Source organism: Ceratotherium simum, chromosome 8, assembly GCF_057802395.1.
Source record: "Ceratotherium simum simum isolate JZ-2026a chromosome 8, ASM5780239v1, whole genome shotgun sequence".
Taxonomy (NCBI): domain Eukaryota; kingdom Metazoa; phylum Chordata; class Mammalia; order Perissodactyla; family Rhinocerotidae; genus Ceratotherium; species Ceratotherium simum.
The window spans coordinates 43,181,711-43,206,597 of record NC_141907.1 but is presented as its reverse complement, the minus strand read 5'-3'; the positions used below and the strand labels follow the sequence as shown (position 1 = coordinate 43,206,597).

The 24,887-nt window shown below is 40.5% G+C and overlaps 1 protein-coding gene across 1 annotated transcript in view; it reads left to right on the top strand.

Moving 5' to 3' along the window:
* The window catches only part of KDR (kinase insert domain receptor), a 44,403-nt gene extending 34,107 nt beyond the window's left edge, over positions 1-10,296 (top strand). The window contains exons 27-30 of the mRNA XM_004419072.3: positions 250-401; positions 5,970-6,069; positions 6,570-6,655; positions 8,397-10,296. Of these exons, the coding sequence (XP_004419129.1) occupies positions 250-401; positions 5,970-6,069; positions 6,570-6,655; positions 8,397-8,619 (561 nt within the window). The 3' untranslated portion in view covers positions 8,620-10,296. The remainder of the gene's footprint in view (positions 1-249; positions 402-5,969; positions 6,070-6,569; positions 6,656-8,396) is intronic.
* The last annotated feature ends 14,591 nt before the right edge of the window (positions 10,297-24,887 follow it).

The window sequence follows — 24,887 nt, the reverse complement described above, 5'->3', positions numbered from 1 at the left end:
ACAGCTCTCTGTGGTCCGCTCACCCGTCTTGTTTTTCATTAACTACTTTAATATACCTTCATGTACACATCCCTTTCAAGTGCCCTTTTGTTTTTGACAAACCGTTTCCGATGTTGTCTTAAAGTTCTACATTCAGATATGAAAGCAACATATCTCATCACCAAGAAGCCCCTGTGGCCTCTGTTTTTCGTGAAAAGGCTCTTCAAGGACTGAAGCCATAACAATAGCACTCTGTGTTTATTGTTTCAGGATGGCAAAGACTACATTGTTCTTCCAATATCAGAGACTTTGAGCATGGAAGAGGACTCGGGACTCTCTCTGCCTACCTCACCTGTTTCCTGTATGGAGGAAGAGGAAGTGTGTGACCCCAAATTCCATTATGACAACACAGCAGGAATCAGGTACTGTATATGGTCAACATCCCCTGGAGGGTGTGGGGGGGTTTCAAGGTCATCTTGGGGTGGGGGGTGGAAGGAAGACATTTTATAAAGCTGCTGCATCCCATTTCCACGTGTAACCTTAGCGCCGAAACTAATATAAAGGAAAGTGCTCCTTGAAGAGGGCCTGGGTAGGTGAGTTTCCTCCATCTGTAGTCCACGTTGCTGCCACAGCTCTTCCTTTCTGAATTCTAAGCCCTGCAGCTGCAAATAGCTGGAATGCCACAGTTTGTTAATCTCCAGAAAAAGAGACCCATTTTACAAAGACATCTGTATTTAAATTACCCCCATGTACTCTTTTATTAATGTGAATTAAATGGCTTAGGAAAGATTCAGGAAGGAAGAGTTCTATGCATATATGAAAACACGCTTATGCCTCTCTGGCTAGAATGCAGTATGCCGTGGGGATGTGGCCTGAATTAGACTGGACAGCACATCTTCAGAAGCCCCTCCCAAGTCTGATATTCAGCATTTTATTTGCATAATAGGACTTCTGGGCTTATTTAAAACATATGCACTGTAGTCCTTTCCTGATGTATAAAGGGGTTCTGAAGGCCGCTTTCTTTTTTTCTCTCTCCCAGCACCTGTGCATAAGGAAAAAGTTGATATGATTTTCCACAATATGATATTAAAGTTGCCTTTTACTAAGCCTAGGACTGCTTCACTTTGCTTTGTTTCTTTTCCCATCCCTTGGGTGTTTTCCTCCTGTAACTGGACTCCTGACAGTATGGGCCCAGGCTGCCCTCTTGAGTGTGCTGTGGCTGCAGGGAGGGGCGTGGAGCTCTCGCATGTGTCTGGCACTTGACCAGGCTGCCAGATTGCAGCTGACGAGGCGCCCTGGCCAGTTTGCCCCATGGAGTCACACAGGGCAGCAGGAACACTGCGATCAGAAAAAAGAAATCTCAGAATGGTTAGAACAACAAGTGAGCTGCCCATTCCATTTATGTCAAGAACTTTTGGCATTTTTCAAAGAACTTTTCCTTCTATTATCAGATTTTGCCCACATGATAACTCTCCAAGTTAGGCAAGATAGAAACTATTATCTTTTTTTTTTTTTTTGATGAGGAAGATTAGCCCTGAGCCAACATCTGTTGCCAGTCCTCCTCTTTTTGCTGAGGAAGATTGGCTCTGAGCTACCATCCATGCCCATCTTTTTCTACTTTATATGGGACACCACTGCAGCATGGCTTGATAAGCGGTGTGTAGGTGCGTGCCTGGGATCCAAACCTGTGAACCCCGGGCTGCTGAAGCAGAGCACGCGAACTCAACCACTACGCTACCCACTGGACCGGACCCGAAACTATTATCTTTTTTGATGTAGATGTTGAACATGAGGCTCAGAGTGATTCCCTGGGGGGAATACAATATTGTGGTCAAGATCCAGATGTTAGAGTCAGATAGAACTCAGTTAAACTTCCAAGTCTGCATCTAGCAGCTGTGTGACCTGGGGCAGATCTTCTAGCCTCTACCTCAGTTTACTTATCTGTGAAATGAGGCAAGGTCACTAGTGTTGTTTGAAATGATTGTTTTGAGAATTACATGATATCGTGTATTTCTAAGCACCCAGCACTTAGAAGCACTCAGTAAATGATAGCTATTAAGTGAACTGCTTAAAATCACATCCCTGAGATGAATCCAGTTCCTTTGATATGTGACTTGATGCTGTTTTCTCCCACACCAAGAAGGGGCCCTCAGAGAGAAGGAGTAATAAAATGAGAGCCTACAGTTCCACTTCCATGTTTAAAAGTTCCTAGTTCAAGTCCAGCTGGCCTTCTAGTGTGGTAATTGTTCCCGCAACATGATTGCCTTCTCCTTTATCAAAAAGCCATTTGATCATGAATTATATTCCTTGGGTTTTCTGTGTCCAGGTGGAGTGAGGACCCAGCCGGCAGCCTCTTGGCTGGCTTAGGCGCTTTGCATATGGTGCTGAGAGTGGATGAAGTCATGTTTGTGTAATGGAAGTGCCAAATGCGATGCTGGATCTAAAACAGGGCTGCTAACGTTTATCCCCAGAAGCGTGGACAAATGTGACACCACACTCCGAACACAGGCCTGGCTCTGATTTTCTGTCTGCGATTTTTGAATTGGTCTTTCCAATCCAGTTTCTCTTTTATCCAGCCATAATTTGAAAAATAAAATGGAAATTGGAATCTTTTGTCTGCATCCCCTCTCAACCCCCTCCACCTTTTTTTCTTTTATAAAAATAAGCCTCCAAAGTCACATTTTAATCATCTGGGTTAAAAGAAAGGCAGAGTTGAGGCATCTGTGCATGGCACACCTCATTTTGTTGCTTTCTTGTGGTTCTGCTTCCCTGGGGAGAAAGAGATGAGGCTGCGGTACCTCCCAGGGGACTTGTTCTCTCGTCTTTCACGTTTCCAGTCGAGTAGAAAAGCTGAGGACTCTTTCTCACTTGTTTCCTCCTTATAATTTTCGATTCCATTGTGTTATAAATGGAGCTGGACAGAGACATCACTGTGGGAGCCAACCCCATGATTTGTTGCCTCTTTATTTTAAAAATATTTGCTTAGCATTTATTTAGAGAAAAAGCTGAGAGGTGTGTGGGGGAAGGGTGAGGAGGAAGGACCACTAGTGTCTAGACTTGGCTTTGTCTCTCACTTCCCCTGTGGATCAGCTCTGGCCCCAAGTTTGCATGCTTCCTGCAAGAAAACACACATTAATTGGACTCATCTTTCTTTGAGGGCAGTTTGGGGACCATCTGTGGTTGCTCCATCATTTCCCCTGGGCGTTTCGCCTCCCACTCCAAGCAACTTATCAAAGATTTCTTTTCAGTTCTCTCCCAGAGAAAGGTTCTGGCACATAGCATTTTCTTCGTTTTGGTTAGTTGCTAGTGATGATTAAATGCTCCTTGTAGATTGATGCCTGGGATAGCCTGCTGGCTATATGTTCCTGAATTTGGCTCTGATTTTAGGCTGCTTGAAGCAAAACTGTCCTCTCTCCACCTTTTGTCTGTCTCACACCCCACATCCCCCCTCCCTCCCATCCCCTCTCACCACACAGTCAGTGCACACATGGGAGAGAACAGTACTGTGCACGTACTGGGTGCTTAATAAAGACTTGACCATCAGACTGCTGTTCTCTTCTCCCTCTTCCTTCCTGATACTTTTCCAAAGGTGCTAATGTGGAGTAGGGTTAAAAAGAAAAAATCCTGCGTCTGGCCCAGTGGCGTAGTGGTTAAGGTGGCATAGTGGTTAAGTTCGCGTGCTCCGCTTCGGGGTTTGGATCCTGGGTGTGGACCTGTACACTGCTCATCAAGCCATGCTATGGTGGCGTCTCACATGCAAAATAGAGGAAGATTGGCACAGATGTTAGCTCAGGGAATATCTTCCTCAAGCAAAAAGGGGAAGATTGGCAACAGATGTTAGCTCAGGGCCAATCTTCCTCACCAAAAAAAAAAAAAAAATCCTACATGGGCTTTAGAGTCTGAAGACCTAAGTTTGAGTCCCAGTTCTAGCCGTTTCCTCCCTAAGCCTTAGCTCCCTCCTCTCCAAGTAGAAAATTAAATAAAAACCTATTTTGTAGTGTTGTTAGGAGCAGATGCAACAATATTCAAGAAAATGCTTTGTCAACTGTGAAGGGCCATGCAATTTTTGGAATTCTTGGGCTCAGAAGTCAAGGAGCTGTCCTTTCTAAGACATCTGCGTTATTGCCCAAGTTAGTCAACTCTGGTTGATTCTACATCCCAAATATCTCTAGACTCTGTCCACTTCTCCAAACCCTGTGGTCATCACCTCTCCTTAGTCAGGCTGCCCCTCTTTTTCCTAGATAAGAGGCATAGCCCCCTAATTGGTTTCACTGCCTCTGGTCTTATCCTCCTCAACCCAGAGCCATCTTTCTAAAGGGCATATCTGACCCTGATCTCATGCTTAAAATCCTTCAGTGGTGCTCATTGCCTTCAAAATAATAATCCACGTATTCCAGTTATGTGATTTGGGGGCAAGTTCCTTAACCTTTCTATGCCTCAGTTTTCTCATCTGAAGTTGGGATAATACCCATCCCTAGAGAGGTACCATTTGTAAAGATGCCATGAGACAGTGGTTGAGGAGCATTTGGCACAGTGCCTGGCATGTGGTAGATTCTCGATAAGGGATTCCTGAGTAAGTGAATGCATTAATGATTGATTATGGTGCCAGTAGTGTTTGGCAACCACCACTTTTAGGGACTGGACTTAGGAGAAAGTGGGCTTGCTCTCTCCTTGTATATCATATCCTCTTTCTTGTACAGTTTCCTGAGTGAGGATGTGATTGTTAACCTCATTCTCTCCTCTCTGAAGGAAGGAACCAACCTCCTGGGGCAGGGGAGGGAGACTGTTTCCATTCTCCTCCCTTAGCCCAAGTGAGTCTTCACTTCACTTGGTCACAGAAAACACAAGGAATATGTAACATGCCCAGGAGGCTGCTATGGTGGGAAGTACTCTGAGATGAGAGTGAAGGGTGTATTTGCAGTCCTGTGGGACCTTTCTGTGAAAAGAACTTCCCTTCTCTCCACTTGGGCTTTTGATGAGTTTAACAGGAGCACTCAGACTCACCCAAAGCCACATGGCAGGAAAGGAGCACTCCTAAAGAACAGGTGTTGGGTTATCTGACAAGTCCTATTCTTTGGACTACTCAAGGAAACTGGCACCCTCTGGAATTCAAAGGAGAAAAACAAGCTTTGCTTGATAGATGTCCTTCTTTCTAAGAACACTTACCACCCCCTATTGACCCCCTCATTCATCCTCCGGCTATCCTTGTGAGTGAGGGACGGAAAACTATCGCCAATACATTTTGAAGATGGGGCAGCAGAGGCATAGAAATCGTCATGATTTTCCCAAGCTTATGTAGTCAGTGGTAGACTTTGAAATAGAGAAAATATCTTGTGACTCTTGAACCACCGCCCTTTCCTGAGACCAGCAACTCTGTGGGCTGAGAATAGGGGATGGTGAGGCTCAGCCCACTGGCCCCTCTACACACTAAGCTTCTATACATGTAGAAGGAGGAGGGCATCTCCAGATCCTGCTGGGTTCAGTTTCGTTTACTGAACCCAGGTGAGATTCAGTGAGATCTGCAGGTGTTTCCTCTGCCTGTCTTTCATTAAATGGTTGCTCTGTGGGCATTATGTAGAAAACTTTCCCAAGAGACGACCAGAAAGATGTGAAACACTCGGTAATGTGTCGAGAGCTCAGTGGAGGTATCGCATGCAATCAGGAAGCCAAGTAGGAGGCTGTTGATCGCTCAATTTACTGTTGTTATCTTTAGTCCAGTCCTGGACCTCAGAAGTATGAGTCAAAGGAACAGGGGCTCATCTAGGCCCCTCAGTTATATTATACTTTTAGATGGACTTTCACAGGAAATTAAGCCTTCAATGTGTGCTAGCAGAGAAAGATTTTTGTTTTGTTTTGTTTTTCTTTTTCCAAAGGATGTTTTGAAGGTTGCTATTAAACTTGTGGTTGAAAGATAATGAACTTAGGTATCACTTGTGGTATCTGCAGCCAAATATACCACCACTAAAATATAAATATTTGTTCTTTTGCAGTCAATATCTGCAGAACAGTAAGCGAAAGAGCCGGCCGGTGAGTGTAAAAACATTTGAAGATATCCCGTTGGAAGAACCAGAAGTAAAAGTAATCCCAGATGTAAGTACATCTTTTAAAAATAGCCTGAGAAATAATACAAAGAATGAAACATTAGCTAGATAAATATTAGCCTAAGCATTAGAGTTTTGGAGCCTCATTATAAGGCTGTCCTTGAGGGTCCTGGGGTCATTATAGAGATGGAACTTTTTGGTTTCCTTTGATTTTTCCATAAGTAAAGCCCCTGGTCCAAAGTTCAAGATAGTCTAGCTTCATGCCCGATTCCACTCAAGTATAAATAGTATCACTGTGAAAAGAGGGATGGAAACGCATCTCCTCAGCTGCCTCTTCCTAAATTCCTCTCTTCTTCAGGCCTGGGTCTACTTCTAGGAAGCAGTTGCTTCCTCTTGCAGCTTGCACAGTTTCTGGCTATGATACGTTTACCTCCTTCTGCAGAACATTGGAACATGTTGTCTGACAGCTGGGTTAAGAAATCAGTTTATCAAGTTGTTGGTCAATGTACACACTCAATCAACTGTGCCATCTCTTTGTCTCTCCAAAAGGACAACCAGACCGACAGTGGTATGGTTCTTGCATCAGAAGAGCTGAAAACCTTGGAAGACAGAACCAAGTTAGCTCCGTCTTTTAGGTAAGGCTCAGCCAAACAGAAAAGACACATTTCAGCAGGAATTTTTGGAAAGAACTCAGGACTTTCAGTGTAGGTGCAGAGTTTTCCAGTTTTGTGTCTTGGTTGGTTGAGCAAATTTGCATTGACTTAACTAATAAAGAACCCAAACAAATCAAACACGTGAATTAAGTGGCAAGTCTAAAAAAAGAATCTGAAAGAAATTAGAGGATTTGGTCAGTTTTTATGAGAACTTTTGGATACCAGGGAATTTCTGACATATTCACTATGGTTTGTATGGTACTGGATAAGTAATGAAGAGGTCATTGGATGTGATCCCTAAAGCTATTGAGATGATTAAAATCTTTGTGGACTCTGAAGAATTTTCAAACCTGTACATAAATGGGTGCATTTGTCCTTACGACGTATGATGTATAAATAAGCCAATATCTATATATTTAAGATACTTAAATATTGGCTGAATTATTAAGTACTTAATTGTGAGAAAAATATTAAATTTGTCTTGAATATAATTTCTTCCATGTTGTTCCATAGGAATTTGTAGTTGTTTTGAATAGATTTGCCTGCTTTTAACCTTAAAAAATAAATAAAAATCTGTACTTATAAGAATAATAGAATTCAGAGTAGTTATTTATTTGCTGGTAGATTCATTCTAGGTAAGAATAAAGAAGATTTTGATCTGCTTATAATCTAACTGTTGTATAAAATGAGAACACCCATGGGTTATTGAGCAATGCTCATGTAAAAAAAAACATTAAAATGTGCCATTGTGTGATTTTATTGTTTGCCTTAGGCCCAACGTAAGAAATTGTGAGACCAATCATATGTTTCATTCATTGATTCAAAATATATTTATCCATCAATGACTGTATGCCAGGTACCATGCCATTGTTTGAGACACTCATTTTATTGAGGTTGGGTTAAAAGAAAAATTGCATTTAGTTATTTGAAATAACTTTTAAACCATATCCAAACACAGAGTTAATAAAATCCTTTTTGCAGTTTTTAACATGAATAATTTGGTAAAACACTTATTAAGGGGAAGAAAACCCACACCTCAGAATAGCTTGAGAAAATGTAAATCCTGAAGTTTTAGCTCAACACAGCCTACACTTCTAAGCTTTGACGTGATTACCGTCTGTCATCATTCCATGCCATGAAAACATTCTCTGGTTGCTGCTGAGTGATCCAGTCCTCAGTTCTTCCAAAGAATGTGGTTTTGATGAGTAAGAAGCCGTGTTTGACATGTCTGGGTTGATTGCACACACACACTTCGACTTATTAAAGTTGCTCAAGAACTTTATTAACACCACACACAGGCCTTGTAATCCCCTAATTGACAGTGTAGGGAAATCACAAGCGGACTTTCAGAACATCCCAATTTCTGTTCATATCGTGAAAGAGTCCCTTTGGCTCCTATCATTGTATACAAACTTGTCAATCTGCAAGGCCATAAAAATGTTCCATTGGTTGGAGCCTTTGTATCACTCAGAACTGCCTTTCATCTCATCTGAGGCTTGAAAGACTTGGACCTGAATAAGAGGACTTATCTGAAACTACTAATTCATGCTAGTACCTGAAAATAGACGTTGCCTGAGTAAACCTGATATGTTGATTAACAAGTGGGAGAGATAGGGGCTGGTGTCTCCAGAAAGATGACAGAGTTTGGGAATGGGGTTAGGGTAAGAAGCAAAAAAAACTGCCCTCTCTCTGCCCACTCATTTGGTTGCCATTTCTTCCACAGTGGACTGATGCCCAGCAAAAGCAAAGAGTCTGTGGCGTCTGAAGGCTCAAACCAGACGAGCGGCTACCAGTCCGGGTATCACTCCGATGACACAGACACCACTGTGTACTCCAGCGAGGAGGCGGAACTTTTAAAGCTGATGGAGATGGGACCGCAAGCTGGCAGTGCAGCCCAGATTCTCCAGCCTGACTCTGGGACCACACTGAGCTCTCCTCCTGTTTAAAAGGAGGCACCCACGTCCCCCACCCCACTTCATGGAAATTGTGTGAGAGGTGCTGCTCAGATTTTCAAGTGTTGTTCTTTCCACCACCAGGAAGTAGCCGCATTTGATTTTCATTTCCAAAAAAAGGACCTCGGACTGCAGGGAGCCAGTGCCTTGGGCATTTCCTGAGAAGATGCTCGTGACCTAAGAATGTGTTTGTGTCTTCTCCCAGTGTTGACCTTATTCTCTTTTTCATTCATTTAAAAAGCATGTATGATGCCCCCTACTGTGTGTCTCTCCATGGGTTAAAACAAAAGAAGGTCAGGAAATGGCTTCATCCTTCAACAAGCAGCAGTACCTGGGGAGCTGACACTTCTGTAAAACTGGAAGATAAACCAGGCAATGGAAGTGCTTTAGGTGTTAAAGATGGGAAAGACCGTTAGGGCTGAGTCCACCCAAGAAGCTTTGTTTAGGATATGAGTCCTGAGCCAAGTTTTACGTGTGGGGTTTGGATTGATAGAAAGGAAGATGTTGGCTTGCTTTGAAGGCATACTGGAGCGTGCAGATGCATTGTGTTGGCCCTGGTGGAGGTGGGCATGGGGTCTTTTAGGAAATGTAAAGGCTTCAGACGAGGTTGCTGGTTTTAGAAGGTTGCGTGCTCTTCCCAGTTGGGCTAAATGAGAGTTCCTTGTGCTGTTTCCGACTCCTAATGAGAGTTCCTTCCGGACTCTTACGTGTCTCCTGGCCAAGCCCCAGGAAGGAAATGATGCAGCTCTGGCTCCTTGTCTCACAGGCTGATTCTTTATTCAGCACACCACAAAGAAAGGACATTCAGACAGAGGCTCCCTGTCGTGTGGAAGAGTTCGGACTGTATAAACCAGCTTCTGGTTTCTTCTGGATGAGTACCCACGTATCTGTCCTGATGTGATATGTCTGAGCCTGAATGCAGTCGGTTCAGTATCAAGCTGTGGTGTCAAAGCTTCAGAAAGGATTTTACTTTTTTGTTCCTTCTCCCCCTACCCCTGAGCCTTCCCCCTCCCTTTTACTCCCAACCAGTCAGTATTTTAGTAATTTGGCCTCTACACTCTAGTAAAAGCTGATTAGATTTGTTCTCTCTCTGAATAATTATAGCCAGATTTCAAATTTATTTTATAGCCCAAGTTATAACAACATCTATTGTATTATTTAGACTTTTAACATGTAAAGCTATTTCTACTGATTTCTGCCCTTGTTCTTTCCTTTTTTAAAAAAAATGTATTTTTCGTTTGGTACCATAGTGTGAGATGCTGGGAACCATGACTATAAAACATGCTATGGCACATATATTTATAGTCTGTTTATGTAGAAACAAATGTAATATATTAAAACCTTATATTATATATAATGAACTTTGTACTATTCACATTTTGTATCAGTATTATGTAGCATAACAAAGGTCATAATGCTTTCAGCAATTGATGCCATTTTATTAAAAAAATGGAAAAACTTGAAGGAATCCGTTTGCAAGGTTGCATTACTGTACCTATCATTTCTCTCACTTCTAAAATGGACGAGGGGGAATCAGACATAATTTCCACGTGGTTGTTTTTCATTTTTACTTGTTCTCGTATTCTTCTTATAAAGGATATTTTCATAAAATGTTTATATACTTTATAAATCAATAAATGTAATCTTAGTAAAAAAAAATACAATGGTATAATATCACAACTATTTTGAGAGTAAATACTTCTGGCTTAAGGTATAATTGCTTCTCCTCGTCATCTTCTTCATTACACAAATAATTCACACACACGTGCACGCTCAGATTCTGAGCACTTTTGAGATTCTTAAAACATGGACTGATGGAGACGCAGTAAGCACTCTTAACAGTATTTTTGGCCTTCCAGGAACCCTCATGCCTGTTAGAATAGCCAACCATGAAAATCTTGGTGAGAAATCAAGTGAGAAATCCCAAGACAGGTGGCCAGACCCAGGCAGTGCAGGGAAACATGGAGCATATGTATAGTTTTCAATAATGTTTCTCTTTATACTTACAGCATCAGAACATCAGATCCAACATTGCCATTTTGGATGATTACTTTTACCTGGATTCAGTGAGTGGAATTATCTAACAAATCACTGGCACCAATGAGCAGCCCTACTTTCTGTGGTATTTTTTTTTAATACAAGATTTTGGAATGTTTATATAGTCAAATATGCCTGTCTTCTTTTTTTTTTTTTTGACTTCTAGGTTTTTTAATCTTATTGAAGAAGGTCTTGTCTTGTCAATTCTAAAATAACCCAAAGTTCTAAACTCTCTTCTTCTTTCTTTTATTACATTTAAACCTATTTGGGATTTATTTTTGTATATGGAGTGAGGTAGGGATTTAGCTTTGTTTTCTTCAAGCATTTGCCAATCATGGCAGGACCATTTATTAAATATATGGTACCTCTTTTTCCCTGTGGTTGGGGAAATATATATTGTATCATTTTTCAAACTCTATCATCTAATTGAGACAGTCTGCACAACTTTATGATGGAGAGGAGGGTTGCTGTGGGTGTGTATGGTTCCTGGGGACAGCACTTACAGATTGGGCCATTGGCTGGGATTTGTGGGTTAGAATCTTCTCATGGATGTTGTTAAACTACAGGTCAGGCCTGGCCTCATCCTTCCTGTTATTACAGTGTTGTTCAGTAAATGAATGGAAGAAGACTCTAGGTATTCAAGATGGAGAAGACCTCATAGAAAAACAGAATTTCCTTCATTTTAGGAAAAAGAGATTTTATTTCTCATAAGCAGCCCCTGGCCCTGTTTCCAATGCCAGGAATCTGGATTCAGTTGAAACTTCACACTTCATAAAATGCTTTCAAAACCTCAGACAGAATGATTAGGAGGTGAAGTTTGGCCCTCTCCTTGCTCTCTCTTCTGGCTTCCACGCCTCTTGTTCTTAGCTCCTTTTCTTTCCTCATTTGCCCCTATATTGAGGAGAACTTTGTGGCTTTTTAAAGTGCCTCCTGCATGGTCTTATTTTCAAAGCTTTAATTGGAGGCATTTGGTGTGTTTTAGATGCGGCCACACTGTCTCCCCTGGGTTCCTGGCCTCCCTCCTTCTCTCCCTTTACTTGCTTTGTTCTTCTCCCTCCTCCCAAACTCCTCTGTCCCTTCACCTTCCGTTTCTCTCTTTCCACTAACCTTCCTCTCCTCTTGCCCTCCAACCCCCACCAGCAGCAGCCTTTCTCCTCAACCACATCACAGGAGAGAGGAGAGTTGTGGGAGGTTTAACTTACTACCTCTGGACTAAGTTTTCCTATCAATGCACATTGCTTTGTCCTCTTCATTGAAAGGAAAGAAGAAAAGTAAAAATCTCAACCCCACGACTTTGTATTTAACTTAACCTAATTTTCCCATCTGCCCTAGCATGTCTTTCTTTCTCATCTCACTCAGATATTTATCACCAAGATGATAAAATGTAGGCAAACCCAGAAAGCTAAAGCCTTTGAGAGAGTAGCTTTTCATCTTCCCACATTTGCATACCCTTTCCCTGAGGGGCAGTAGGCATGCTTTCTCGCATATGTAGTGAGCACAGCTCACTGTTTTTATAAAATTGCATTTTCTATATGAATCTCTTCCACATAAGGGCTTAGACATAAGTGAGAATCTAGGTAGTCTTTGTGAAGGCAATTTTAAGTCCAATTTTGGAGGAAAAGTTACGGAATGCTCCTAGAGAGCATTGAAAAGGTAAAATGATGTCGTTTACTCTGGTTTTGATCAGAATGGAGAGAAGTAGAGGAGTCTGGGAGGAGTAACCCAGAGAGATATTTAACAGCTAATTTGGCCTGAAGTTCTGGAGCTAAAGTAGGAGAACATACCAGGCCCAGCAGAGGTCTGACAGAGATAAGGGCTCTGAGTTAGGAAAAATGTTCTAATGAAGACTACTGATAAGACAAGGATTACAGTAAACTGTGATGGACATCAGGTGAATGTTAGTGAGAAGACATCAAATTGTACCTTAGATTTTACTTTCTTTACAACACAATGCGTGACCTTTATGTAACTTCTTGACACTTGCAAAATAACATTAAATTCAGAAGTTTCACGCAAATTTTTTTTTGTTTAAAAATACAAGAGTGAAAACATGTGGTTTAATTTTTTATTTTAGCCTCACCTCTTTATTCCAAGTACTTTAGAGCCCACGATCAGTGTACTTACCCATAACTGGTAACAGCGTACCGTCGTACCTTAATTGTTTGAAGCTCTCAACTTTTAGACACATTGCAATACAGAAAGGACAGGGAATAAGAAAACTTGACTTTGCTCCAGTTTTGTTCCATTCTTTGTCCTGTTTGTCCTCTCCCTTTTTCAGGAAGTGACATTTTAGGGGAATAAATTCAGGAAAGTGGGTTGAGTTCTTCAGTGTTAGAGGTACTCTCACGGCCTGACTCTGAGCCCCTGTGCCGCTCACAGGATGGAGCACAAAATGACTCATCAGGAGCCCTCTCCCAGGAGAGGTCTAATGGGAGCCTGGTGCTATGCATGGGGGATCTCTTTAAGCTGAAATGACTTATCCTGACAAAGGGGATTGAAAACATTCCATTCATTGCCGCAGACAGAACATAAATAGAAATGAAAACACAGACACAAAGTAGAGAATTCAGGCTAGATATCCGGGGAGCAACAATATCCCACATTCATCCCCAAGTTAACAAGAAAACTGGCAGACAGTATACTGCAGCATATATTGGGGAAAAGCAAGGCCTTCCATAGAAATCAAGTACCAAAGATCCAGCCCATAATACTAAACTTTGAGCAAGTAATATTTTATTTATTTGTTTGTCCGTTTATATTTAACTGTACTTATAAAATGCTTACAATGTGCCAGATACTCTTTTAAAAAGTTTATTAATGTTAACTCATTTAATTAATAGGGACCCTAAAGCAAGATGTAGGCACTGTAGTGTAAACCAGGCGGCAAGCCAGGATAGGACGCATAAAAGGATCTTCATTGATGGTTTCCACAAATGTTTGTCAGGTATTTATTGTGTGTCAGGCACCTTAGCAGGTAGTGGTCAAAACTATTTGCCTTAGCTGCATGGGTTAAGGGTTAGCAACAGAACCACAGAGAGGAGGGACTGCAATCTTATTCCAGAACTTTCTACGTATCCTTATGGTCTCACCTTAAGGAATTATGCATAGTTCTCATTATTGGCTCATTCTTTATTCAGTCATCCTTGAATAAAGATCCAAGTTCAAGAACTCTTCTAGGTATTATAATACATAGATTCCACCATGGGGGAACTTAACGTGACTGTAGAGTCAGGATGCTCATGGAAAAAAGCAGATAAGAAGCCATCTTATAGAAGGTTGAGGAAATTAGGCTTATTTTTCTCTAGTTCAGCCCATTTGCAAAGTTTGCATTTCACTTGTAAAGCAAGATGAGATTCTGATAATGCGCCAGAGGAATTCCATGTTTGCAGGCATTCCATAGCAACACAAGAAGGAATCTTTGGTTGTATCATAAGTATCGTAAGTCTTATCTTTGGTTTTGTTGTCCTTTATACTACTGTTCTACATTTTAAACTTTTCCAGTGGATGAAAATCCAAAGAACAGAAAGAACAAATTCCATCATTGTCATTAGTTTTACTAGGAATGATTCAGCAGGGCTTGTTTTATATAATGACTGCCCGCTGGGCATTTCAAAATATTATCCGGTAACATGCAACATTTCCTAATTATATCTGTTTTACAAATCAAAGTGTACTCTTGTACAAACCACCTTGAGAATCTTTTAAGCAACCTGTACTTGAAGTCAATAGAAATGAATTTTCTTTTGGTTCAGTCATCGAGGATAGATCATGATATGTTGCTGTGCATTTTTTCCCCTCTCCTGTCTAACATGGTTGGCAAATTGCCTTGAGGACCTGTCATGAAGAGAGAAAAAAAGACCCCCATTCTTCTCTTATCACCTTATTCATCAGTGAGTCTCTGTGTTCTGCCCAGTTTTCATTCTTGTGGTCTTTTTCGCTGGAGGAGAGCTTATTGCTTCTTTGAGGAGCAAGACAAGAGGATGTCATGCCAGAAACCATTCCTGAGTCGGATCTCATGGAATTAGTCAATAATGTTCACTTAAAAAAAGTACCAGTGAGTATTAATTTTGGATGACATATATATTAGAGCAAGTTTCCTTATGACATAATAGAATTTTTAGATAAATATATGTTATAGATTTAACTTTCATTATATTTTTCCATTTCCTGGTGATAGAAATTTCAAGTAGCCCTATAGTCATTCAGACTTGAGGAACTTGAAGGGCAGAGAACTAACTTTGATCATCTGCCATAAGCCAGGCATTGAGCCATGTACTCCTCATATATTATTTCATTAAATCCTTGCCATAGGCCCTTGTGTTAGGTACTATCATCACCATGTTACCATTCAAGATTGGCAGTTAAGATTGGAAGTGCCTGTAGGCAAGGTCATGCCAGGATTGAATCCAGTCTACTTATACCTTGGAGATGTGTTTGTATTTGAGATAGGAACCAGGATGGGATCCTCTCTCCTGATAGAAGACAGTGAGCTGACTCATCCTCTAATAAATCAACCAACCAAATGAAAGGTACATGTTAAGGTGGCCTGGTAACTTTAAGTGTCTTAGTTAATATGTGTTGGCTTCAATTTTCCCATCTTTCAAGTAGCTTTATCTATCAGATAAATCCACTAGACAATGAGTAAATATCACGGCTTTGTGTTGCAATAAACATCTAACTGCCAGAAGAAAGAAAGTGTGTTACTTACTAGCTGTATGGCCTGGGCGAGTTACATAACCTCTTTGAGTCTTACTTTCCTTATCTGGATGAAGATTAAATGAGATATATGTAAAGCACCTACCACACTACCTGAAAGGTGGAAAGTATGCAATAAAGGTTAGCTATTATACTCTTATGATGATGCTGGTGATAGGGAAATTAGGTAGATTTATAACTTGTTGAATGACAGTTCTCAGATTGTTAACTTACCTTCGACAAACTGGGTGGAGGTCTCCATCTTGATGGAGCTCCAATGGAACTTACTGCTCTCTTTGTTCCATTAGGTTTAAAGACTTGCATAAGGATTCTCATAGCATGAGGAACAAATTGCTGGATGACATGTGCCTGGTAAGACTGTAGTGTGATACAATTAGGATTCAGAAAGAGCCCACTGGTCAGGATTCAAAGGCTGACTCGAATAAATTAATTTGATTTTTCTGCACAAATTTTGGGATGGGGGCACCATGGCTTAGCAACAGCTTTAAATTGGTTAACAAATATCAGTTTGCCAAAATCAGTTAGACAATGACCAATGTACTAAAAATCAGTTTGTCAAATGATCAGTTTGCCCAATGATTAACTCATCAAAGTAAATTTATCAATAAACCCAAATCTTTCAGAATTATTTATAAAGTTTACAACAAATGGTATTGAAGATTTCTATGCCATTGTAATGGACTGGTTTTCACTCTATCTTCATAGCAGAATTTCATGGACTGTCCAATTTTTCAAAAGTTGATGGACATAGGCTTAAATTTCCCATGAATACATTTAATCATTTTCAGTGATTCATTCAAATTCATCAACTTCAGCATAAGATTACATTATATACTTGCCATTAATTGAAAATTCTGTAAAGGGATCCAAACTAATCACATCAACATGAAATGCTGAATTTTTATTACCAGTTGCTAGAATTGCAAAACTATGGCTTATATGCCAACTGAGGCATTGTTGAAATGACATTCAAAAGGAGTCAGAAGAACTCAAAAGTGGCTGGAGCAATTCCATTATACTGAGAATGTTAGCTCCATCCAGACAGGAATTTTGGTCTATTTTGTTCACTGTTTTATCTCCACGCCTAGAACAGTGCCTGACAATAGTAGGCACTCAATATCTGTGGAATGCAGCGATAACATCGGTCATTTGGTACATAGAATTTTAGCCAATTGGCTCTCAGCAAATTGATTTTTCGCAGTTTAGCCTGCTCTCCTAGGCACCAGCAAGAGCAAAAAAACTTAGGGGCTTTTGTTGACTGTGTTTTGAAGGTATGTTGGGGTTTCCAAAGAGGTGAGGGAAATTTTAAGCTGTGTAACTAGATAAATATGTGAAGATCAAGGGAGGGAGTTGTCCCACCATCTCCAAGCTGGTCAGATCCACTTGGATTCTGACACTCCATTCTTGGAACCACATTTAAGAGGTAACTTGACAAGCTGCAGCATTATCAGAGGAAGGTGACCAGGATGGTCTTACATAAAGAATGGCTGGGAAACTGGAAATAGTTAGACTGGAGAAATTTTAAGGGGTATGCAAGGGCTCTCTTTTAATATATGAAAAGGCTTCCATGGAAAGTACTCTGAGTTTCTTTTGTCTTCCCAAAGGGCAAATTAGATCAATGGATAGAAGCCGTGAGAGTGGCAGACCCGGGATCATCTGATTTCCGGTCACATGCCCTTTCTTTTGTACCTCATGGATTCTCCCTACCCTGGAGCAAGTAGAAATTGTTCTGTGACATTATTGGAGAGGAGTGTAGGAGCTGTAAGGAGTTAAGGAATCAGAGCACCAGTTAGACCAAGTGGTCTCCAAGTTACCTTTCAGCCTAATATTTTAGAGACCAAGAAGCTGGGCTCTCAAGTAAGACAGACCCATGTTTGGATCTTGGCTCCACCATTTCCTAGCTGTGTGATCATGCGCAAGTGCCATGACCTCTCTGAGCCTCAGTTTCCTCATTCATTAAATGGAGATAATAACAGTACATTCCTCAGAATTGTAAGGATTAAATAAAGTAATGGATGTAAAGCACTTAGCATTGTGCCTGGCATATAATAAGCACCCAACACATGCCTTACCTATTATTATGAATCAATGAAAAGAAATGTACTATGTTTACCTTTCTTTTTTCAAGAGGTGATAACCAAGTTTCAGTCTCAAATGGTTAAGGTAGGCACTTCTAAGAGCTCACCAAGTTCTTCTGAGGGCAGGGAAGTTATTTTTTTGTTTTCAAAATAGCTGCTTCCACAGATGACGCCCAAATATATACACAACACTTCAGTCTCTGCCGTGGACTCCAGACTTCGGCTTTGTTCAGGGGTCTGAGCGGAATAGAGACAGGAAGAGGTGCTGAGACACAGTGGCCGAGGAGCCGGAGTCCAGGCTGGGTGAAGCAGTGAAGTGGCCCTGTGAGTCATGGGCTGGAAAGCTCCAGCAGGGCCCCTCTGGCTCCTGGGCTCCTCACACAGGGAGACATTTCCTGCTCTTTGCACTCTGTGCCCCGCGCCCCCCCCACAAGAGTTCCTTAAGACAAGGTCTTTCACTGAATTGTTAAAACCCAAGGGAAAAAGTGTTTTTAGTGTCTGCCAAGGCTGGGAATCTCCCAAGCCTTTAGAAAATTTGTACGTGAGGCAAGTTGGTTCTGCTGGGGCTACCTTGCCAAATGGGCAAAAGGAGGCCGGTAGCGTTGAATTGTTTCCTCAGGGGTTGGAGGGGTTTAGCTAGCTTATGAGTTAAAAAGCCAAGTGTCACTACCAAAACAGTCCTTCCACAGAACCCCTGGAAAGGGCAAAGATTTCACTTTGACTTTGGATAAGGTGCCCCATAATCCCCTGGGATTTGCACACTCAAGCTCCATGTTGCATGAAGGTCAACATAGGAAGCCCTGGTCACCTGGGGAGAGGAGCTGATGTGGGTCATCCCAGTCCAGACTCAGCCTTTGACAGGTTTATGGAGGATGGAAGGCAGGAAGAATCTCCTTACTTGGCTTTGGCCTCCTGGCCGATTCAGGTTGAAACCCTGTTCAGGCTCCTCCTCGGGCCTGCAGAATGATTAAGCCCCAGATTTTCCTGGGGTCTTTTGGAAACTGCACAGGCCCTCTAACGTATGGCCCTGATAAGGATCTCCCTCTCAGAGATAAGGAGCTGTTTAAGGGAATCTGAGGAAGCCGGGGGTTTGTTTCCATAAAGCTGGACAATGTAAAGTGTAATCCCTACACAGATGTAATTAGCTGTTAAGCATATTAAGTCATGAGGAAGGGGTGCTCTGTTGGTTCATAAATTACTGTGAGTCTGACCCAGAGGAACCAAGGGCAAGTCTCTTTTCCTGCCAGATCATTACAATGGTGACTGATGATGGATCAAGAGGCTGAGCTTATGGTAGTTTCAGCAACCACTAGGCTCCAAAGGAATAAGGACCTGGGGGAGCAGCAGCCATGAATGACCAAAGGCCCTTGGTCCTTTTGCTCCCCTGATACAGGAGGGCAAAAGAGTTGTCTCTGAGGGAGGCTTTGAAGAAGCCATATCAAGGCCCAATATGGCAGCCAGCTTGCTTAGTGTTTTCTGCTAACACAGAGTTTGGCACTGTGGCATTAGGTTGCCAGGTGATCTTGGTGAAGGCTGAGTGCCCCTCTAGAACTGCCAGGTGGATGCCTGGCAAGGCCATTAAAGCTGCAGTCTGTCAGAAGGAAGGAGACTAAGTCTCATTTCTGGCTAAGTAGCTACTAAATGGCCCTCACCTCATGCACCAATGGCACCTCCATATTACTTCTACTGATTTAATATAGATAATAATAACAGCAACAATAATGATTGATAATGATTAAGAGCTTACTCTGTGTTAGGCAGAGTATTAAGCAGTTATATATCTATTATCTGATGTATTTCTCATAACAACCCTCTGAGCTTCGTGTTAATATTATCATCAATTTACAGATGAGGAAACTGAGATTTAGGCAGGTTAACTTATTTGCACAAAGTTATATTGCACAAAGTTATTTGCACAAAGTTAGTAAGCAGCAGATCCAGGTTTTAATCCCAGAAGCTGATTCAAGAGCTTAAACTCATAACCAATACTTTAGGGCTCATTAGAAACATCTGCCATCCCTCAGACTCCAGTTGGTATCAAGATTTATCAAAAATAAAATGTATTAGAAAAATATGTTGGTAGAGCCTGTAACAATATGCTCTTCTATAGCCCCTCTCTTTGTCTGCCTGGTCTAGCCTAATCTTGGAAATTCACTTGGGGCTTTTCTGTCATAGTTGATTTTATGTTGTTTCAGAACTTTCTGAGATCGTAAGAGAACAAAGCAATTAGTGAAAAGCGTGTGTAGTCAGGTCTTCCAGTGTCTTCAAATTTTATAGAGACAGGGCTTTTCAGGCAAATAATCGATAGATGAAGTGGGATGCTAGGGAGACTGCTGCAAATTAAAATTTGGATTTTTGAGCAAAATCTAGAAAAAGTCTCTCTCCTTTGAATTGGCCAGCTAGTACTCCAATAGTCAGGCTCACTGGAGTGTGTGCCTGGGCAGGATAAGCAGCTTAACGGTAAGTTGCTGGCATATGACCCTTTCAGGAGTTGACATTCTCTTTCTCTTCCTCGATGCATCTTCCAATCAGAAATATTAGAACACTGAAAATGTCTGATCTGAGAATCCAATTTGCATTCACTCCAGAGGCAAATTGTGATGTGACTACTTAGTGACGGAACTGCTCTCTTTAAGATGCTGGCTGGATCTTCGATCACTGACATATGATAGATAATTCCCAGAGACCGAATCACTCGAAGTGGAAGCTTTAATGATTTCTCTTAAATGACAGGAGATTCTCCCACCAGGCACTTAATCAAAGCAGTTAGTCTCAGGCTACTCCTGGCCTCGCAACCTGCTGGTGTTCATAGTCCACAGTCTTCCTCGGGGCCTGCACTGTAAAGTGCTGAGTCCATACAAGGAGACAGCGTGCCTGTCTTGAGCACTTGGCGTACCAGATGACAGAATTTGTGCAATAGACTTAGGAGGGCAAAAAAGTAAGTGGTTTGTGGCCAGCAAGGACCAGGTGGGACTGGAGTGAAGAGTCACCAGGTCAGCCAGGCCATGCTGAGAGGAAAACATAGCTCACTCCATATCTTATCAGTTGCCATTTTGTGTGATTTAAGGCAGCCCACTATTAAATTTTTTAAAAAGTGTATGTAAAGGTGGAGTGAGGCAGGCATGGATGGAAATCTCAATGCCGTGGTACTCATTTCCAGAGCCTTCAGGAGATAATGTCCCACCAGGAGCTGTGTGGGGGCACTTAGGGTAGCCTTGCCCAAAGGCGAAATAATAATCACAAAGCGATCTTTACATTTTCTGATAAAGCTCTCCCTCTTGCCTACTGGCAGAAGCTGATGAACGTTACGTTTGAGTTAAGCGCTGAAAGCAGTGGGGAGCGTTGAGATAAACCACTGCAATCATTAACTCACTTGCTGTTTAATGGCACGAAAACCATCAGTAGTGTGGTGGGCCTGACCGGGTTCCCACAGTGATCCTGCCACCTTGTGCGCTTGCCTTATGTTTTATTGGTAGCCCGCAGCTTGCGGTAACTGTACACAGCCACCTCTAGGAACAGTTAGTCCCCGAAATGTGCAGAGTTCTCTCTCCTCAGACCCGTTTGCTTCCTAACGCCTAGTTAGATAGAGCGGTGGGCCAGTTTGAAAGTTGTCGTTCTTATTGGTGGCTTTCTGATTTTTTTTTTTTTACTATTTATCTCAAGAGATGCCTGTATCCCGCCCCCTCGCCCCGGCCCCCACTGTACACACCAATTGTTCAGACGCAGTGCTTTTGATGGTCTGTATTAAGAATTGATGCTGTGGTAGATTTCATTTTGAGTGCTTGTTGAACTCTTTTAAGTAGGTACTATTTATAACAGCCTCCTTGCTGAGTGATTTTATGAACATACTTGCATAAGAAAAAAACTTTTTGAAACTTGCTGGAAATTTATAAAAATGGAATGTGTAAAGATTCTAGAGTCCTGTACCTTCCACAATGTGGCAAGCAAAAAAAAAAGATATTCAAATATTGTGTTCACTTGATAGTCATACCTAAACTCAATATTTACTAAAATACAGTGAAACTGTTGTATTAAAGGTAATTTTTCCCAAAAGATTTTTTTATAACATGAAAAAAAACACTTTTATGAAATGATTGAGCAGAGTCATCCACATCCTTGATCCTTAATGTGTTACAAATGCATAAAGTCACATGGAACAGGCTTTGGGTGGGTTTTGTTGTGTTGCCAAGAAACAGACATTAGTAGTGGTGCACTTTAGATGCCAAAGACCTCGGTCCCAGAAGGAAGGTGTGTGGGAAAACCCCAAAGTGAATCCCTGCTTTGAAGGCTTAAGGAAAACAATGATGGAGTTGTATGCAAAGGTGTCCATATCAGTCAAAATGCTTTCAGGTGTAACTAACAGAAATGAGTTTGCCCCTGAAGACCATGACTTTACCTTATAATAACCTGGGGATCAGTCATTTTCAAAATTTCCCTAGAGTTTCTGATACACAATGTAAGTAAAGAACCATTGGTTTAAACAATAAGAAAATTTATTACCTCACATAACAGGAAGTCTAGAGATAGAGGGGGCTTCAGCAGCTCTGTGATGCCACCAGGGACCCAGGTTATTTCCATTTCTTTGCTTCTTTGTCTTCAGTGGCAGTTCCAGTGTTATACAGGAAGCAACATGGCTTCAGTTGGTCCAGACATGACAATGTAAGAAAGAAAAAGAGAAACCTCTCAAAAGTAAGCAAATGTTCCCCAGAAGCCCCCCACCCACACCCTAGACTTCACCTGATGGCTCATTTTTCAGAGTTGGCCCATTTCTGCGAATCACTATCAAGGAGAACCCCTCGGAACTGGGGATGGGATGGCTGAAGCCCATGGCTTTGCCGTGAAGCGCATGACTGTGTGCCTGAATGAGCTCGGCTTGTTATGAAGGAAAACGAAATATGGATGAGGTAGGTAGTTCAAGTGCTCGCCGGAGTATCATTCACTGTGAGTGATAAGGTGAACTGGAGGGACGTATTTGGCTTTATTTTTCTTTTTACTGCTTTTATTTCAGATCACAAAAGTGATATATGTTCTTTGTGCAAAATTTTTAAAATTAAGGAAATTAAAAGCACATTACTTTCTATCTGATAACATTATTATTATTTGGTTTTAACCATATATACATTCTAAATATATATATACAATATATAGTATATACATATAATAATCCATATTATATAGTATATATACACATTATTTAGCATATATATAGTTAGGAGCCAAATATTAATATTAATAACACACATATATATTTTGTGTATACATGTATATAGTCATATGTATATATACGTATATAGATATGTAAGGATATAATGGTAGTATAATATGCATAGTGTTTTGTAAATCTACTTTTTCACTAAAAATATACTGTGAACATTTCCTCATGTTATTAAATACTCTTCTAAATCTTGATTTTTGATGTTCACATAGTATTCCATTGTTAAATGACCCAGAACAACTAGTCCCCTATTGTTCAACATTTGTTTATTTTCCACATTTTCTTCATTATAAATAGTAATTTGATAAACATCGTGTCGCTTTTTTTTTTCTTTTGGAGATCTATTCCTAGAGGTGGAGTGGCAGACTTAAAGTTAAGAATATTTTTAAAGAGTTTAATAACTATTGCCAATTTATTAATTGATATGAGTGGTACAACCCCTTAGGAAAGCAATTCAGAGAATGTATTTGGCCAGTTGTATGGAAAGCCTTAAAAATATGTATACCTACTAATCCTGTTCTTGGGAATTTGTACCGCGGAATTAATCTGAATTAAACAAAAGGAGGAGAAGGCTATCTGCACAAAGATGCTACTGACATTATTCTTTATAGAAGTAAACTTTTGGAAGCAATCTAAATGCTTTAGAAACACATTATCTTATCATATATTAAAGCATTGAAAAACTACATATCTTACCTGAGCTTTATTGTACAATACCTACATGATGCTATTGTTTTTTAAATTAGAAAACATAAAAATACTTTTTATATAAAAGGAATACTTAAAAATCAATGCTGTATAAGAAAATCTACTTATTCTGAACGAAGTAAAACATTAATCACTATTTTTAGCTTCTTCTCAAACAACACAGGAATTTAAAATTCATTAACTTTACATTGTCCCTGTCTCCATCTTCCATGTTAACTAGAATTAAAATTCTCTAAAATTAGTATTCTTTTTCAAAAAATTAATTCTTATGTAGATTTAATAACATATTTACCAATTTTTTTTTGTTTACCATTACTTTATGATTCATTTCTTACTTCTGGTTTCAACTTCTTGCATACATTCTTTCCTATGAGGATTTATGCATTAAAAACTTCCTCAAACTTTTTTAGTCTAAAGATGTCTTGAAGGATAGTTTAGCCAGTTATACAATTCTTTCTTAACAGTTTTTTCATAACTGTGAACATATTATTCCATTATCTTCTGGAACCTATTGTTGCTGATGAGGAGTTTGCTGTCTAATTGTCATTTCATTAGAGAGAATGTGTTTTTCTCCTTTGCAGCTTTAGGATTTTTCTTTTTGAATTTAAGGTTTGTATTTCTACTAAAATGAACCTAGGTATAGATTTAGTTTTATTTATACTGCTCAGGACCTAGTGTGAGGTCTCATTTATTTCTCTATTTCCAGAAAATTCTCAGTTATAATCTCTTTGAATATTGCCTCTCTTCTACTCTCTCTATTCTCTCTGGAATTTCTACTAGATGGATTGGAGATCAGAGATTTTCATTCTGTCTTCCAGGTTTTCTTGATTTTTATTTCACATCTCTCATCTCTTGGCTCTCTGTGTTGTATTAAGGTAATTAACATTTCTGTGCTCAGCTTTCCTCATCTGTGACTCGTGGATCAAACAGTTCTCACATATCACGGGTTTGTGGAAGGGTAAAATTAGTTGCGGTAGGCAGCCTCAAAGATGGTTTCAGTGATCTTTAAGGAGAAAGGGAAGGAGAAGGAGATGAAGAAGAAAAAGGAGAAGGAAAAGGAGATGAAGAAAGAGAGAATGAAGTTATCATCCCCAGTATTTTCTTTTTCAAGACATCCCTCAAGTCAAATATGCAATAAAAATGTCCAAGACAGCATGTAGTGATGAAGAATACCCATGCTTACTATCTAGAGATTCATCCAGAAGGAAGACAAGATCTGCAGTCCATCTATTGCAATATATGAAGAAAAATTCATAAAGGTGAACATTTACAAAATAGCTCAAAATTAATGTTTTAAAGCATTACTTGAGCAACAACATGGATGAATCCGAAAGATATAATGTTGAGAGACAGGTTCAAGTGACAAAAGGATACCTGTGGTTAGAATTCTTGTAGTTGAAGTCCGTTTACATAAAGTTCAAAAATAGGCAAACCCAAATTATACTGTTTTGGGACATACACATACATATTAAAACTGTAAAGAACAACCAGAAATTTTTTATCACTAA